Raw genomic sequence first — 19,374 nt, forward strand, 5'->3', positions numbered from 1 at the left:
ACATGACGAATATATTTTTAAATATATTTTTGCTTTTTTCAGATTGCACATTTCAGCACATGAGCGCCCACCCCTCCCCCCTATCATTCAAGTGCTCACTCCACCACTGTCCCCTTCTCTGTCTGTCTGTCTGTCTGTCTGTCTGTCTGTCTTTGGTGTCTGTCTGTCTGTCTGTCTGTCGGCCTGTTTACAGGTGTGTGTGTGTGTGTGTCTGTTAGTCAGTGCTGGAAAGTAACTAAGTATACATTTACAGGACAATTTTGAGGTATTTGCGCTTTTTTCCCTCCGAAATTCAAATACTTTTACTTCTACTCCACTGCATCTCAGATCCAAATATTGTCCTCCTTTTACTCCTTTACATTTATTTGAAAACATTTTAGTTGCTACGCTACTTTGATTAATATGACAAAAACATGCATTACCCATAATGCACTTCAGTCCTATATAAGTATACACGTTTCTTTAGCTTTACCAAACATTTGGACACCAATACTTTTGTAGTTTTACACACTGTGCATTCTTGTACCTTCTACTTGTAACGGAGTATTTCTATATTGCTATATTCCACCTGTATTGCAGTAATATCTGCTAAATGCCTACATTGTAAATTGTATTGATACTTGTTCTTTTTCCACCACTGGTTTACTGAATGTACTTTGTTTGTCTTGCCTGTATGCATATTGATCTGCCGTTCTCGTTAGGAAAACATACAATGAATAATACAGTATAGAGGACATTATTCCCCATGCATTGTTTTTCCCCATAGACATTTCAAAAAGTATTTATTTAAAGATCTGTAAGCCTCGAACAAAGCCAACTCGGATCGTTGACAAAATGTTTTGGGCCGAACAAATAATTATAAAGAAGAAAAAAGGACATAGGGTACAACACTTTTTTGTTGTTTTTCTTTTTTGTGATTTTTTTATTTGTCATGATTTTGTCACGATCCCAGTTGGTTCTGTCCGAGGCTTACAGATCTTTAAAGGGGCATTCAGTGATTTGGGGGATTTGGAAAGGCCCCACCTGTGACCGGCACATGCACGCACTACAGTGGGGGGACACGCAACAGGCCAACAGTTCGCACACCTAGACCCGCCCCCGCTCGATCATGATTTGCGGAAGGCCCCTCTCTATCCTGATTGGATGAAGGCTTGGCCCCCTAGCCAAAAACGAAACCTGAGGTTTTTTGACCCCCAAGGGTTAACTGGGGACAGGGAGGAAGTCTTTATATGGTCAGCACACTCTATAGTAGGGAAGATTATCACAACAAAACAAAAAAAGAAGTGATATTTGGAATTAAGTGAAATCACTGAATATACCTTTAAATTAATACTTTTTGAAATCATGTGTGGGGGAGGGGAATGCATGGGAAATTATTTATCGTTGTTGTCATGAAAGAGGGCAGGACTGCGATGCTCTATAATGTACATACTCTATGTAAATACAATGAGTACTATATATGTACAATGAGTACTATATGTCTCTATGTATAAATACAATGAGTACTCCAAGTGCATGTCCCCTCTGTCGGGTGGAAACCTCATGTCCAAAAAACGTTTACATTTCCAGGATTCAAATGCGTCAAAAATAGCAGATCTACAAGTTCAAAACACCTCACTCTGCAGCGCCATGTTTTGAGCTTGTATATACAGTAGATCTGCTACGTTTGATGCTTCTGTGTGCCGTTGTGGTATGATGAATAATTATTAGGCTACTGTACAGGGAAAAGAAAACGGAAAGGGTTTTTTGCCTGACAGACAGAAATGGAAATGTATACTTTAGTTTAGTGTCCGTTGTAGAGGTTTCCTCACGAGAACGCTGTCGGCATGTTCGTGAGCGACTGTCTGCATCAGAGGCCTGCCTATAGTCTACTGCACTGTACTGTACACTGTACTGTACACTGAGGCCTGCCTATAGTCTACTGCACTGTACTGTACACTGAGGCCTGCCTATAGTCTACTGCACTGTACTGTACACTGAGGCCTGCCTATAGTCTACTGCACTGTACTGTGCACTGTACTGTACACTGAGGCCTGCCTATAGTCTACTGCACTGTACTGTGCACTGTACTGTACACTGAGGCCTGCCTATAGTCTACTGCACTGTACTGTACACTGAGGCCTGCCTATAGTCTACTGCACTGTACTGTGCACTGTACTGTACACTGAGGCCTGCCTATAGTCTACTGCACTGTACTGTACACTGAGGCCTGCCTATAGTCTACTGCACTGCACTGTGCACTGTACTGTACACTGAGGCCTACCTATAGTCTACTGCACTGTACTGTGCACTGTACTGTACACTGAGGCCTGCCTATAGTCTACTGCACTGTACTGTGCACTGTACTGTACACTGAGGCCTGCCTATAGTCCACTGCACTGTAGTACACTGTACTGTACACTGCACTGTACACTAATGTACACTGTACTGTACACTGAGGCCTTACAGTCTGTAAATGCACAATTCCACTGTTTAGACACCACATATAGAGGTGGTATAACCCGCTCTGTGTGTGTGTGTGTGTGTGTGTGTGTGTGTGTGTGTGTGTGTGTGTGTGTGTATATGTGTCTCTCTCTCTCTCTGTGTGTGTGTGTGTGTGTGTGTGTGTGTGTGTGTGTGTGTGTGTGTGTGTGTGTGTGTGTGTGTGTGTGTGTCTCTCTGTGTGTGTGTGTGTGTGTGTGTCTCTCTGTCTGTGCGTGCGTTGCGTGTGTGTGTGTGTGTGTGTGTGTGTGTGTGCGCGTGCAGCTCCCTGCGGCCAGAACATCACCACAGAGGACGGGGTGACCGTCACTCTGCCACCCTGTAAGACGGGCGCGTGGATCGTGCCCGCCATCATGGCGTGCTACCTGCTGGTGGCTAACATCCTGCTGGTCAACCTGCTCATCGCCGTCTTCAAGTATGTCACACACTACACACTATACAACACACTACACTACACACTACGCACTACACACACACACACACTACACACACTACGCACTATGCACTACACACACACACACTACACACACTACACACACTACGCACTATGCACTACATACACACACTACACACTACACACACTACACACACTACGCACTATGCACTACACACACACACACACACACTACACACACTACACACACACACACTACACACACTACGCACTATGCACTACACACACACACACTACACACTACGCACTATGCACTACACACACACACACACACTACACACACTACGCACTATGCACTACACACACACACTACACACTACACACACTACGCACTATGCACTACGGAGTGTTGGCTGAATGAATATCAACATCCTAAATACTGGGGGGTCAAATTATGACGGGCAATTCCTGCAGTCAAAAAACACTTTGTTTGAAATAGACACTCATGCTTTCCAAGGTGTGATTTGGGGTCCTAAGGATGAATACAAAATGAATATCAACATCTTAAAACCAAAATGTTAAATTGTGGGTTTGAGCTCACATGCCCTTTTCATGTAAATCAAAAGGGTAATTATGTTTTATTGTGTGTAGGTACTGTTTTTTTTTTTTTTTTTTTTATCATTGTGCCAGTGATAAAAATATCCAAATACACTTGACCTCGACCTTCACCGCATTTCATGGCATTTCACATGCCATGAAATGCCATGACCCTCTGACAAATAAATAATAATAAAAATAATATTTAAACGGATACGTCGGTATTTTTCTTTTCTCTTTGCATTGATTCGTCTAGCAGAATGTATAACCTGTAGCAGTGGTAGCAGAATGTATCTATTGATTTGTAAAATAAACAAACAATCAAATTTACATACGTTTTATTTCATGTATAAATAATGAACACTTTAATGTATTTTGTCTTATACAGTATAGGCTTATATGCAACCAGTTTTTGACGTATATGTTCTCGACGTTCACAACGTTAATTCCCTCCCGTCTTTCCGCAGTAACACGTTCTTCGAGGTGAAGTCCATCTCCAACCAGGTGTGGAAGTTCCAGCGCTACCAGCTGATCATGACCTTCCATGAGCGGCCCGTGCTCCCGCCGCCCCTCATCATCGTCAGTCACATGATCATGGTGCTGAAGCACCTGTGCTGCCGCTGGCGCAAGCACGACGTCGACGAGCGAGACTACGGACTGAGTGAGTGAATGCTAGAGCGGTGGGACGACACGCAGGGACGTGTTATGCAGTGGCGTGCACAGATAGACACATTGCCATTTTGGCAATGTGCTCTTAAATTCTCTGTTATAATTTGTAGTTTGTGGACCATGGTGACATTGATCAATTCTTGATAAAAACTTCTACTATATTATTTAGGCCACCACAATCTAAAGCTATGTTTCTATGTCAGTGGTTCTTCGATAATAAATAATAAATAGCAGACCCACAAGCTCGTAGCGTGCCACTCGGTGGCGCGCTATGAGCTTGTAGATCTGCTATTGTTCAATCTCTAAAGCACCAAAATGGGTTCCCGCCCCAAAATGCGCTGTACAAGGTGCCCTTTTTTTTCACTTGAGCACCTGCCCCTCTAAATGTCTGTGCACGCCACTGAGTGTTAGAGAGAGGCAGGGACTTAAAAATCCCGTAAGAGGACAACTTTTGGACAAAATTAGGAAAAGAATGAAAGGAAGTCTCCTGAACTTCCAACGTAGCATTTTGCGTTGAACAAATTTGTTTAGAAATCCATGTCGTTATACACACCACATCTCCACTAGCTAAAGAGTGCTGGGTTGGGCTCCGAAAAAATGCAATTTTTTGTCCGAAAGTGCCCTCTTTGGGGATTTCAGCCCCTGCGTCTCTAACACTCTCTGCACGTCCCTGTTTGCCGCAGAGCTCTTCATCACCGAGGACGAGCTGAAGAAGGTGCACGACTTCGAGGAGCAGTGCATCGAGGAGTACTTCAGGGAGAAGGACGACCGCTTCAACTCCTCCAACGACGAGCGCATACGAGTCACCTCGGAGAGGTACAGGTCACCAGTGTTGGAACTAACTAGTCACCTCGGAGAGGTACAGGTCACCAGTGTTGGAACTAACTAGTCACCTCGGAGAGGTACAGGTCACCCGTGTAGGAACTAACTAGTCACCTCGGAGAGGTACAGGTCACCAGTGTTGGAACTAACTAGTCACCTCGGAGAGGTACAGGTCACCAGTGTTGGAACTAACTAGTCACCTCGGAGAGGTACAGGTCACCAGTGTTGGAACTAACTAGTCACCTCGGAGGGGTACAGGTCACCCGTGTTGGAACTAACTAGTCACCTCGGAGAGGTACAGGTCACCAGTAGTGGAACTAACTAGTCACCTCGGAGAGGTACAGGTCACCCGTGTTGGAACTAACTAGTCACCTCGGAGAGGTACAGGTTACCCGTGTTGGAACTAACTAGTCACCTCGGAGAGGTACAGGTCACCAGTAGTGGAACTAACTAGTCACCTCGGAGAGGTACAGGTCACCCGTGTTGGAACTAACTAGTCACCTCGGAGAGGTACAGGTCACCCGTGTTGGAACTAACTAGTCACCTCGGAGAGGTACAGGTCACCCGTGTTGGAACTAACTAGTCACCTCGGAGAGGTACAGGTCACCAGTGTTGGAACTAACGCCCTTAGTTGGTATAGTTACCCACGTTATGTAATGTAATCCAAAAGAACCGTCTCCTCCCGCCAGTGCGGAGTCCGTCATGTAAACTGACATGATGCGCTGAGCGCACGCTCCAAGAGTGAAACACATTCCACATGAGAAAGAGAAAGTGGCTTCCACAAGGCATAACATCATCATAATGATGATGATTGGTCAACATAGGGTAACATAGGGTAATTACTTTAGGCCTGTCTGTGCATGGGCAGGGCATCAGTATTATATCCATATCATTAGACTGGATATTGTCTGTGATTTTGGATATTGTACTATTAGCATAAGTGTTCTATTTCTGTTTTTCAGAGTAGAGCTTAAAACAAACCACAACTGGACCAGTGACATTAGGGAATATTTTTTCCTTGAAGACAATGTCTGAATTGGAAAATATTATTTATATATAAATATATAAAATATAAAATCAGACTAGTAACTATAACTATAACTAATTACTTTTTAAAAGTAACGAACAACACTGCAGGTCACACATACTGTATTCTTTCAATATTCTGACCACACCTTGGTGTCTGATTACAGTAATGATAACTCCATAGAGACACATACAAAACAGGAAAAGTACAAAACCACTCCATCTTTAAGATAACAATTTAGCCGATAACTGAAACTGATACCATTCAGCCTGCAAACCAGACGAATCTGCCACAGGGAAAACAATCCCTGGGCAGGTTGGTCTGGCACTCCTCAATTTGAATGACATTTCGCTCACCCCAGAGTTGTGGGTGACCAATCAGAGCCCATAGCTATTCAAAGTGAGATATTTGTTTCTTGCCCTGAGGTTGGAATCTGTTTGTATTAAACCGCCCCATGGAAATAAATCTCCCACATGGACGTTCCAGCATCAGCAACTGATCGTAAATCATTGTGGTTTGTTTATTAGCAGAGTTCAACCTATAGACGCCTTAACAGACGACGTCACACTGATAAACAACAGCATGCACGCGCATAGCGGCAGCACAAGAACCATGCCTCTCATAAGATGCAATGGAAAAGTTCTAACTGCACACTCACGTGTAAAAAATGCACCATCAAACTTTCAGATGCTGTTTTTCTCCCAGTGTGGAGGAAGAATGATTAGGATTTTTATTTTATTCTCTCACTCTTGAAATATATAATCCATTGGTTTCTGTTGTGTGTGAACAATAATAGCAATTCAAATCAGTTGCCCTCAAAATCACACCTCCAGTCGCTGTCATAAGAACGGGAGGTGCGCTCATGATCACGGCAGCAGAGCCTGTTTGTGCACGGCTGCACGCGCACCTGCAGCCCATCATCAAGTTACAATTTATGCTTCGTCCCGCGATGGTGTCGCGCACGCAGACCTCTACGCTCACAACAGTCGCATCCGCGATGCGATGTGAGCTTGTATATCAGCTGTTCTCTGTGCAGTGAAGTATAAATGAAGTATAAATGACTCCTATAGGGTGCATCTCACTAGCCAACACACAATGAAGTATAAATGTCTCCTATAGGGTGCATCTCACTAGCCAACACACAATGAAGTATAAATGTCTCCTATAGGGTGCATCTCACTAGCCAACACACAATGAAGTATAAATGACTCCTATAGGGTGCATCTCACTAGCCAACACACAATGAAGTATAAATGTCTCCTATAGGGTGCATCTCACTAGCCAACACACAATGAAGTATAAATGTCTCCTATAGGGTGCATCTCACTAGCCAACACACAATGAAGTATAAATGACTCCTATAGGGTGCACCTCACTAGCCAACTCACAATGAAGTATAAATGTCTCCTATAGGGTGCACCTCACTAGCCAACTCACAATGAAGTATAAATGTCTCCTATAGGGTGCATCTCACTAGCCAACACACAATGAAGTATAAATGACTCCTATAGGGTGCATCTCACTAGCCAACACACAATGAAGTATAAATGTCTCCTATAGGGTGCATCTCACTAGCCAACACACAATGAAGTATAAATGTCTCCTATAGGGTGCACCTCACTAGCCAACACACAATGAAGTATAAATGTCTCCTATAGGGTGCATCTCACTAGCCAACTCACAATGAAGTATAAATGTCTCCTATAGGGTGCACCTCACTAGCCAACACACAATGAAGTATAAATGACTCCTATAGGGTGCACCTCACTAGCCAACACACAATGAAGTATAAATGTCTCCTATAGGGTGCATCTCACTAGCCAACACACAATGAAGTATAAATGTCTCCTATAGGGTGCATCTCACTAGCCAACACACAATGAAGTATAAATGTCTCCTATAGGGTGCATCTCACTAGCCAACTCACAATGAAGTATAAATGTCTCCTATAGGGTGCATCTCACTAGCCAACACACAATGAAGTATAAATGACTCCTATAGGGTGCACCTCACTAGCCAACACACAATGAAGTATAAATGTCTCCTATAGGGTGCACCTCACTAGCCAACACACAATGAAGTATAAATGTCTCCTATAGGGTGCACCTCACTAGCCAACACACAATGAAGTATAAATGACTCCTATAGGGTGCATCTCACTAGCCAACACACAATGAAGTATAAATGTCTCCTATAGGGTGCACCTCACTAGCCAACACACAATGAAGTATAAATGTCTCCTATAGGGTGCATCTCACTAGCCAACACACAATGAAGTATAAATGTCTCCTATAGGGTGCATCTCACTAGCCAACACACAATGAAGTATAAATGACTCCTATAGGGTGCATCTCACTAGCCAACACACAATGAAGTATAAATGTCTCCTATAGGGTGCACCTCACTAGCCAACACACAATGAAGTATAAATGTCTCCTATAGGGTGCATCTCACTAGCCAACACACAATGAAGTATAAATGTCTCCTATAGGGTGCATCTCACTAGCCAACACACAATGAAGTATAAATGTCTCCTATAGGGTGCATCTCACTAGCCAACTCACAATGAAGTATAAATGACTCCTATAGGGTGCATCTCACTAGCCAACACACAATGAAGTATAAATGTCTCCTATAGGGTGCACCTCACTAGCCAACTCACAATGAAGTATAAATGACTCCTATAGGGTGCATCTCACTAGCCAACACACAATGAAGTATAAATGTCTCCTATAGGGTGCATCTCACTAGCCAACACACAATGAAGTATAAATGTCTCCTAGGGTGCATCTCACTAGCCAACACACAATGAAGTATAAATGTCTCCTATAGGGTGCACCTCACTAGCCAACACACAATGAAGTATAAATGTCTCCTATAGGGTGCATCTCACTAGCCAACTCACAATGAAGTATAAATGTCTCCTATAGGGTGCACCTCACTAGCCAACACACAATGAAGTATAAATGACTCCTATAGGGTGCACCTCACTAGCCAACACACAATGAAGTATAAATGTCTCCTATAGGGTGCATCTCACTAGCCAACACACAATGAAGTATAAATGTCTCCTATAGGGTGCATCTCACTAGCCAACACACAATGAAGTATAAATGTCTCCTAGGGTGCATCTCACTAGCCAACACACAATGAAGTATAAATGTCTCCTATAGGGTGCATCTCACTAGCCAACACACAATGAAGTATAAATGTCTCCTATAGGGTGCATCTCACTAGCCAACACACAATGAAGTATAAATGACTCCTATAGGGTGCACCTCACTAGCCAACACACAATGAAGTATAAATGACTCCTATAGGGTGCACCTCACTAGCCAACACACAATGAAGTATAAATGTCTCCTATAGGGTGCATCTCACTAGCCAACACACAATGAAGTATAAATGTCTCCTATAGGGTGCATCTCACTAGCCAACTCACAATGAAGTATAAATGTCTCCTATAGGGTGCATCTCACTAGCCAACACACAATGAAGTATAAATGTCTCCTTGCACCTCACTAGCCAACACACAAGAGGAGGTTGAATGAACTGCAACCAGCGCTCCCCAAAACAACAGCTTTGGAGATCTGTTGGAAATTGATTACATGAAACAGTCACCCGTGTGCCCGGTCCCAATGTTTGTAAACAAATAATTGGTCTATAGGCGGGTATTCCGGCCGCGTATTTTAAGACCTCCATGTAAGTTGTGTGAAGTCCACAAGATGGTCGCATATTTCGGCAAATCACCAATATCACCATAACACCGCACAGTGAGCGAGAGTGAGAATGAGCGAGCGAGTGGTCCGAGATTTGGGGTATTTGGCTTAAGACTACCAAACTCAAAAATGTAAAGGTGTCTGTCCAAATGAAGCCTTCCTCCCGCCCGTCCTCCCAGGGTAGAGAACATGTAAATGTAAAGGTGTCTGTCCAAATGAAGCCTTCCTCCCGCCCGTCCTCCCAGGGTAGAGAACATGTAAATGTAAAGGTGTCTGTCCAAATGAAGCCTTCCTCCCGCCCGTCCTCCCAGGGTAGAGAACATGGCCATGCGCCTGGAGGAGGTCAACGAGAGGGAGCACTTCATGAAGGCCTCCCTGCAGACGGTGGACGTCCGGCTGGCCCAGATGGAGGAGCTGATTGGCCGCATCGCCGTGGCGCTGGAGCGCGTGACGGGCGTGGAGCGCGGCGAGGTCGTCAACAAGGTGCCGTAGCGGAAATTCAATTTATATTCCTCTTAAAACTGTTGATTTGATACTATACTCTGCACCACTCTGGTGTCACCACTAGATGGCGGTCAATGACTCCATCAACAGACTGTTCCCTGAGGCCAAAGGGGTCAGGGGCCAATTACATTTTTTGGGGCCCTTGAAATGAAATAGTGTGAGAACCACTGACATATAGACATATTCAGAAGACTGTCATGACATTTTGTAGAATCTGATCTCAGGTCTAAATTAATTAATAGTTAATGTGCTATAATATGTCAACATTTTAATTACCTTTTTTTTTGGTATTCAGACAGCCAGCAATGGGTAAAACGTTCCCAATGTTTTTTTCCCTAGAAGTTTTGTCATTAGTCGAAAATAAAACCTGGTCGCAATGACCAATCAGGAATCAGGAAGCAGACAGGCAAATCGACCAATTGGGAACATTTTACCCATTGCTGGCTGTCTGAATACCCCAAAAAAAGGCAATTAAAAAATGTTGACATTATTGTTTATAGCAGCTTTAAGGGCCTTGATAAAACGCCCCTATAGTTCATTTTCAATGAGACCTGCGTTTTTTGCGCCGTGAATTTCGTTTCGTGCACGCGCCCGCGACTCACCAGACCTGGATTCTGTTTAGCTTCTTTTTTTTCCATGCTTGCGTTGTGGCGCCCCTCTTGAGCAGACCTGTCGTTGATCCAGGCAACAACGCCTGCGTTCCTCGCTTCACGTTTGAAAATCTAAACAGAAAATAAGACTGGAAAAAAAATGCTGGCGTGAATTAGATCCTCATTCTTCAATAAACGCTAGCGCTGTAAGTGTTAAATCTGCTCATCCTCTCATCGTTTTTCATTTCGTTTCCCAGGTGCGGTCGCGCACCTCGTCCGACTGCACGGACTCCGCGTACGTCCTGCGGCAGGCGGACTGCCCCGGCGACGGGGGGGCGGCGGCCTACATCCTGCGCCAGAGCAGCTTCAACAGCACGGAGGGCAGCAACAACAACAACAACACCGCCAGCGCCGCCTACAGGCTGCACGAGGCCCTGGAGGCCTCGGCGGCCGCCGAGGGGGGCTCCATGTCCCCGCCGTCGCCCACCGCCATGCTCGCCACGCGGACCAGGAGCCACTCCTTCTACCACGGGGGAGGAGGGGGAGGAGGAGGAGGAGGAGGAGGAGGAGGGGGAGGCCGCCCGGAGCGGGCCGAGAGGTATGTACAGTATGTACAGGGACGTGCACACATAGACATCAAAGGGGGCTTCAGCCCGTTGACCTTTTACCCGGCTGTATAAAACAACTGCCCTCTCCAGACCACGAATGCAGCATTTTACTATTAACACATTGGCTGCTATAAAATCCTGCCAGGACAATTCTTCTGGTGCTATGGGCTTAACATTGAAGGAAGGACATTTCTCGGGGCCCACAGCAAAATTTATAGCGAAAATCACACACATACATCAAAAGAAAGCTGAACTTGTCCACTTCAATTTAAAAAAAAAACATTTTGATTTTACCATCTTCCATTCTGGATATATTGACCTTTTTAGTTATGGAAGGTTTAAAGTCACAGACATTGACAGGCAGAATTAACACAATAAATATGCTATACATCCTATACACCGAATGAAAGCCCTGAATGTGTAAAACAGTACAGTTTGACAGTAATTGGTTATTGCATGCAGCGTGCCCACCAGAGATAACTTCAGAGAAGACATGGACCTGAACTCATCAAGATTCACAAAATAAGGCCTATAGCGACATATAAATACTATACACCGTATGAAACATAAAAAAAAACCTTCTACTGTAGTAATAATAAAAATCACACCCCTGTGAAGTGAGCGGTGCAACTCAGTCCCATATTCTGTTCTCTACTTATTCACTACAGCTCGCTATATACGGACTGAGGCAGAAAGTCATGTAAACCTTTTTATTACAGTTTGGTCTGTGGTGCCCAAGCCAATACGGCACCTTCTTCTTCTGAACTTTTTCTTCCCTATGTTGTTGTCCTCCTCGCTCTCCCTCCCCCTCTGTCGCCCCCTCCTGTTTCTTCCAACACACGCTCACTCCCAAAATGACCTATAGTGACTTCTTTGGACAAATGTGACCAAGCGTCAAACGTGTGACGAGGGCCGTGGTGCCCCCCTGGGGGGGTCACCTGACTGACGACGTCCTGGTGACTGCTGCACTCCAGGAATGCGAAAGTTCGGTTCTCAAAACCCAAAGACGTAAAAAAGCGGATAGCGAGCCGTCAGGCGAGTTGAATCGCCGTGCCGAGTGTTGTGAAGTCCGTCCGGTTCAGCCGACTTGGCGCCGCTCACGATATGTCCCCGATAGGGATGGAGCTCGACACCCGAGCCCATTAAAAACTCGATAACAACTCGATATAAATAAGACTTGGACTTATCAAGCCTGTTGTCGAGCATATACTGTATAGCGGCCCACGGCGTCCTGTTTAAACAATCAAGACAAGAGTCTAAGAGTGTATTGATGCCTGCCAACCAGCGCTGCCCGAGAAAACGAAATACACCTTTAAATTGACAGTACACAAATTAACTGGTTCAGACCGGACGACGTGTGGGCACGTCATAAGAAATCCAACCGACGGGTTGCTAGGACGTCCTAGCGCATTTTCAATTATGTCAAACGAGAGAAGAATTATTATTCCGATTTTTTTTTCCTTTCTTTTTTTTTTAGTTGGCCCCCAAGGCCACCATACTCTTCGCTCTTCGTTCATCTGCGGTCACTTCCTAGTTTACCGCTGCAGAAAGAACGCCTCGTATCTCCTAATCTAGGGAGCTCTCCGTGGTTTTGATCTGATGGATATAATAAGCTCTTAATTTCTGACTTCTCACCTGCCTCTCGTTCAAAATATGAACGCGAGGGATTATTCAGCGATAATATTGAAACGAGAGAAAGGTAAGCAGGGAAAAATATGTCTCAGTTTTGTTTGTTTTTTCGGAACGGAAGGGGGGGGGGGGGGGCTTTACAGAGTAAAAGTGGCCATATCTTCCAGGCACCCCGAGCTTCTATTTTGAAGGAATCCCAGCACTAATTGTGTTAATAATCCCCTTCTCCTTATTCGCTCGTTCTAGGACATGTGACTACCTTTTCCACTGACGAAAACTAAATGGAAACTAAGCTATGACGACTAAAACTAAGACTGAATATACTGACAGTTTTGTCAACAAATAAAAAGTAGACTAAAATGTTAGGAAGGGACCAAGAGATCCAGTCATTTTACAATTAGTTGCATGCTGAAAATAGCCGATCTACAAGCAGCGACACGTTGTGGATCGGCTATTTTCAGCAAGTGAAAAAAACAATGGCATTTTAATCGACTATATCAACTGTAGATTTAGCCGACTAAAATCTTATGATATTTAGTCGACTAAAACTAGACTATAACACAAAAACATTCCAGGTGACTAAAATGTGACTAAAACTAAAAATCTAAATTTGCTGCCAAAAACAACGGAGGAGTAAAACGTATCACTCTGCTCTCTGATCACTCCGAGGTTCTTCAAAGAGCGCTCGCTCAGCCTCCACCGGGCCAACAGCTCGCAGTCGGTGTCGTCCGGCGCCGCCCCCAACAGCAAGGAGTCCAATAAGCCCCTCCCCCTGGCGACGCTCTCGGTCTCCCAGCAGCACCGGCCGTCGTCGTGCATCGACATCTACGTCTCGACCACCGAGGAGGAGGAGGGGGCGAGGGGGCTTCCCGCGGCGGCGGCCTCCGAGGTCTTCCTGGACCCTCTGCGTCATCGCCGCGCGGCCGCCCCGCCCCTCCGTCGAGACTCCTCCCTGCACTCTGAGATCATGGAGGCGGTGCTGCTGTCCGGAGGGGGGCGGGACTACAGCGGCGCCTCGGAGGGAGCGTTGGAGGACAGCGCGGCGGCCGACCTGTCGTCCCTGCAGTGCTCCGACGCCACCCTGCTGCCTCCCTGGGACATGATGGACCCGTTGTCCCCGCCGGCCTCCGCCGGCCTGATGGAGCGCTCCAAGAGCAGCCGCTACCTCTCCACCACCACCGGGGGCGGTGGCGGGGGAGGAGGAGGAGGTTTGGGGGGCGGAGGAGGAGGAGGTTTGGGAGGAGGAGGAGGTTTGGGAGGAGGAGGAGGCTTCCTGGACGAGCCGTCCAGCCCGCTGGTCAAGTCCCACAGCCTGGTGTTCTCGTCTGGGCGGGGCGGCGGCGCCGGGGGCCCGCTGTGCTGCTACGGCGGGCTGGGGGCCCTAGGGGGCGCTGGCGTGCAGGTGAAGGCGTCCGAGTACACCAGCATCACGGACTGCATCGACACGCGCTGCGTCTCGTCGCCGTACCCGCTTCCCGAGCGCTCGCACTCCCCGGCGGGGGGCCCTGGCGCCCCCGGCGGACACGCCTCCTCCTCGTTCCCCTTCGATAAGCCGCCGCCCCCGCCGCCCGACGCCGGGCGCCACCCGGAGAGGGAGGCGGAGCTCAGCCACACGGAGTCCTCGGACGCCGACGAGGACCCTGAGGAGCTGGTCCTCACCGGGGGTGCGGACCCCGACACCCCTTGCCACGGGGGGGTGAGTCTGGGAGGAGGAGGAGTCTGCTCTCCCTTCTCCAGACTGGAGAGAGCCAACAGCTGCTCCTCGGACGACTCCTCCCACCCCTCCTTCGCCCTCGCCCCTCCGCACCACCGCAAGAGCCTGTCGGTGAGCGAGAGGATGGAGAGGGGTGGTGCGGGGGGCCCGGCGGCGGCGGCAGGGGCCGCCAGGAACCCCTTCCTCAGGAGCAAGTCCGGGGCCCGGCCCCCCGCTGCCGACCCAGCCAACACCAGTGACAGCCTGTCCATGAGGAAGCTGGCCACGCCCTCCTCCTTCCGCAGCTTCGACAGACACAACTACACGTGACGGCAGCGAGGCGGTCGGCCGGCGCACTGAGGACCTTAACGAGTCACTTAACGCTGTGGGAGGACCCGGCAGGAGGGGGGGGACATTGGACAGAGGTCAGAGGTGGACAGAAGGACAGGTGGAGGGCAAAGGGTTGCGAAGGTTGACCGAGAGGAAAGGGTGAAGTTGCCCCATAGATAAGATGGCGATCTCCGGCCACGTTCACAATGTTGTGGTTTGTTGTGTGACGTTTATCAGAGTGGGGCGGGGTTATCAGAGAGGGGCGGGGTTATCAGAGAGGGGCGGGGTTATCAGAGAGGGGCGGGGTTATCGGAGTGGGGCGGGGTTATCGGAGAGGGGCGGGGTTATCAGAGAGCGGCGGGGTTATCAGAGAGGGGCGGGGTTATCAGAGAGGGGCGGGGTTATCAGAGAGGGGCGGGGTTATCAGAGAGGGGAGGGGTTATCAGAGAGGGGAGGGGTTATCAGAGAGGGGCGGGGTTATCAGAGAGGGGAGGGGTTATCAGAGAGGGGCGGGGTTATCAGAGTGGGGCGGGGTTATCAGAGAGGGGCGGGGTTATCAGAGAGGGACGGGGTTATCAGAGAGGGGCGGGGTTATCAGAGAGGGACGGGGTTATCAGAGAGGGGCGGGGTTATCAGAGAGGGGCGGGGTTATCAGGGCGGGGTTATCATAGGGAGGGAGGTTAAGCCGATGCATCGTCGACACTCAGCAGACAACTTCACCCTAGATAGATGATGATGATGGTGATTCCCAACCTGTGGGCCTGGGGCGCCCACTGGTGGGCCGGGGGCGTATTGCAAGCGGGGTCCTAAATAATTAAACTATTTTAATGACTAGATAACATTGATAATATATATTAAAGAAAAATGTTTTGTAACAATAAATCTGCAAATAGTAACTAACTACATTTTTCAAAAAACAAAAAAAAATAATTTAATGGAATAGACGTATAAAGTATAAAAGAATTGGAAATACGCGAGACAGGTCAAAGTATCTCAAAGTTTTAGTAAAGTAGCCTCTACGTGAGTACATTTACTTACTTACATTCCCCCCGAACATTGTTTGCGAACGTTTTGGTGATTTTAGAGAAGTGGGCCCTGATGCAGAAAAAAGGTTGTGAACCACTCATCTGGACTAGGTCAATAGGACGGGTGTCCCAAAGTATACCGGGCAAAGAAAAGAGCTAACCAATCGATAGGCTGTAGTTATCATTACCTCCTCTTGTAGCTTTGTAAGTGTCCTGGCATTGGCTGCAATGGGAGGTTGTCTCCCCATCCAGCATATAAATGGTTTACGTCTCTGTGTTATATCACAATGTCAATCAATCACCAGTGAGGCCAAGTCCTCTCACCTGTGCAATTTCCAGCCTCTGCCAATTGATAGCCATGGCAACCCCACACCCACACCTGACAATGAATTACTTAACCAGTCCACTTTTCACAGTCAGTCAGTTTTTGCCCTCTTCAGAGATCTCCATGTGGGACACAGACAGTTAAAACGGGTGCTATGACAAGTTGACAACGGGTATTATTAGGTTCCCAAGTTGCATCGTTCTCAAGTAGGCGGGTGGCCGACGGGCACGTACAGGTCTATTGTTAGTCAAGGAAAGGATGCCCGAACTCAAGCCCCCCAAACCACACCGATGGGTCGAGGCGCGACAAAAGGCTTTTATTGTTCGTCCCAGCGGTGTGGTAGGTCAGGTGTGTCCTGTTGCGCGCCGTCGCCGCATGGTGGGCTGGCGCATGTCGGCGCATGTCGACCCCGAGTGATTCAATTGGTTCAATTCAATGGTTGATTGCAACTACACGCGTCCGAGGAGTTGCAAGGCGACCCATTCGCGTGGTTTGGTCTTAAGCTATGACAGTGGTTCTCAAACAAAGTTTAGATTTAAAAAAAGGGGAGATCCGGGAGTTAAAAAATTGGGAAATACTATCGTAGGCTAAGGAAGACCGTTAGGGTCGAAACATGTCTGTTTAAGTTTACTTGCGTTTTTCCTTTGCTCATAATAACACCGTTAGTGACGAAAGAATCACAACGCTTTAAATCACAAAAATGCTACAGCATTATTAGCCCTGTTGTGTTTTCTTTTCAATTAAAAAATAAAATGTCCCTAAAATGAATGTTAGCTTTATTATATGTTCCTTCATCAAACTTATCTCTGATCTTTGTGTGGAAAAACACTAAAATCAGCTCCCACTTCACTTTGACTTTAAAATATTCTATTTCAGCCTCTCTCTGTGTGTGTGTGTGTGTGTGTGTGTGTGTGTGTGTGTGTGTGTGTGTGTGTGTGTGCGCGTGTGTGTGCGTGCGCGACTGCGCGTGTGTGTGCATTTTTTCAAATAGTCAATAGAGGGCGATGTGAGCCTGTTTCAGAAGGAATCCGTGGGCCATGGCTGCAACAATGCCTAAAACCATCTCACATGTAGGTAGTCTGAGATTGTGCTTTATTATTATTATTATTATTATTATTGTTGTTGTTTTATAACTTAAAATCAATGGATTTTGTTCCGGGCTCGGATCAATGGTAATTAATTATATTTTTAAACCGAACCTTTGTAACTCAAATCTTTGTTTCTGGGGGTCGCTGGAACAAAAAAAAAAGAGATTTGGGTCGGCAGCCAAATATATATAATTGTGGGGCTCCAGGACATGAAATAGTTTGAGAACCACTGACATAGAAACATAGTTGTTTTTTGTTTGTATTAGAAAACTGTTGAGATTTTAGTAGATACTTTTTTTTTTCTTGTTCTCTTTAATCGGCCTCAGGTCTTAATGGGTTAACGTTATATTATCAATGAAATCTTCCTCGCGGCCCATCTGTGGACCCTGACCCACAGGTTGAACCGCCCACCCAGCCCAGTCCTCTCCTCTCATTCGCTGTTCCTGCCAGTGGCATTATGGGTAAAAAAACCCCGCAAAGGTCCGTCCTTTTATTTCAGTGCTGTTCATAAAGTTTTGTTTATTTAATTCCTTCCATTCAGTTTACTTCATTCTAAATGCAGACTTAATGGGCATTGCTATCGCAATGAAAACTCCATTAACACATAGGAGCCTACATTTCAAGTTTTTCTTGTTTTGTTTTAGTTTTTTTCGTTTTTAAGGGAAATGTCTCTAAGTCACTTTTTGAAACTTGAAAATGTGTTGTGAAGTAACCTCGCGTCACCAGGCTTTCCACCTCACAGGAAAGCATGTTCTGTGTTCCAAAATCGCCGTATGAACCGGTCTGGAGCGCATGGTAAAATACGTCATGTTTTAGACACTGTTTTGCAGTCATGAGACAGGAAACCACAACCGGAACGAATGAGAACTGCCCAAAATAAGTCCCTACGATCGTAATTTGAGAACCTACCCAATAAAATAGAATTTACCCGTGGGACAAAAGGTATATAATAGCCTACAGGCGTTAAATACTCTCTGGAAAGTACACTCACATTTATATTTTGAAACTCAGCAAAACTAAACTAAACGCATCAAATATTTTATTGCGTAGGCCCCGAAAATTATGATCGCGGGAATTATTATGGGTATACTTCTGATTCCGGCTTGTGGTTTCCTGCCAGATGACTACAAATCATTGACTACAACATGACGTAAGTTGCCAACTGCTCCCGACCGGATCATGGAGGATGCCAAATGGAATGCTGCCCTGCAGGCTAGTTGTTGAGTAAGTTAAAAGGGTTAGTTCAGGTTTTTGGACTTATAGGATCTCTTTTAGGACTGGGAGCTAGCAGAGCTGCTAATGAGGATGATCAGTCTTAAGTGGCTGGCACCTGGGCCCGGGTGTCGACCCCCTATGAAAGCCTGTTTCCCCAGCCGGCCCTTAATTTAGTGCAGGAACAAACCCTCTAAAAGAGGCTTAGTTTTTGAGATACCATTCCCCGAGGTATAACAAAACGGGACATCGTTTTGTCATATCTTTAGGATGTCCCCTTCATGAAATGGATTGTCCCGAGATTTACTTTTACTGCAAAAGCCATGAAATTAATCCATGAAGTGACTCACCACAAAACGCCTAAAAGAGGGAGTTCCAAGTTGATCCTCTGTCATTTTCTACCTGCTGATTGTTTTTACATCATACTTGCACAGATGATCTACAGGTAGTGTGCCCACATCCCAGAACAATCAGAATGCCAATATTTGGTTCTATTGTGAATCAGCAGCCTTTTATATAAGGTATTAAATAGGCGGAAATAGCAAAAAGTTAACTTTTCTGAGCGACATTCACTTGTCCTACTCTTTATCAGGGGTAGAACTAAATGGGACATAGTTTTTTCATATCTTTAGGATGTCCCCTTCATGAAATGGATTGTTCC

General features: G+C 46.3%; 1 protein-coding gene across 1 annotated transcript in view; it reads left to right on the forward strand.

Annotated features, from left to right (window-relative positions):
- Positions 1–15,063, forward strand: part of trpm3 (transient receptor potential cation channel, subfamily M, member 3) — a gene marked incomplete at both ends in the record, with an annotated part of 280,992 nt that extends 265,929 nt beyond the window's left edge. Inside the window, 7 exon segments of the mRNA XM_080765825.1 lie at positions 2,746–2,896; positions 3,940–4,133; positions 4,825–4,957; positions 10,021–10,192; positions 11,061–11,401; positions 13,710–14,248; positions 14,291–15,063. Of these exon segments, the coding sequence (XP_080621951.1) occupies positions 2,746–2,896; positions 3,940–4,133; positions 4,825–4,957; positions 10,021–10,192; positions 11,061–11,401; positions 13,710–14,248; positions 14,291–15,063 (2,303 nt within the window).
- Positions 15,064–19,374: the final 4,311 nt, after the last annotated feature.

This window comes from Protomyctophum bolini (assembly GCF_963924005.1).
Source record: "Protomyctophum bolini genome assembly, chromosome: 6".
Taxonomy (NCBI): domain Eukaryota; kingdom Metazoa; phylum Chordata; class Actinopteri; order Myctophiformes; family Myctophidae; genus Protomyctophum; species Protomyctophum bolini.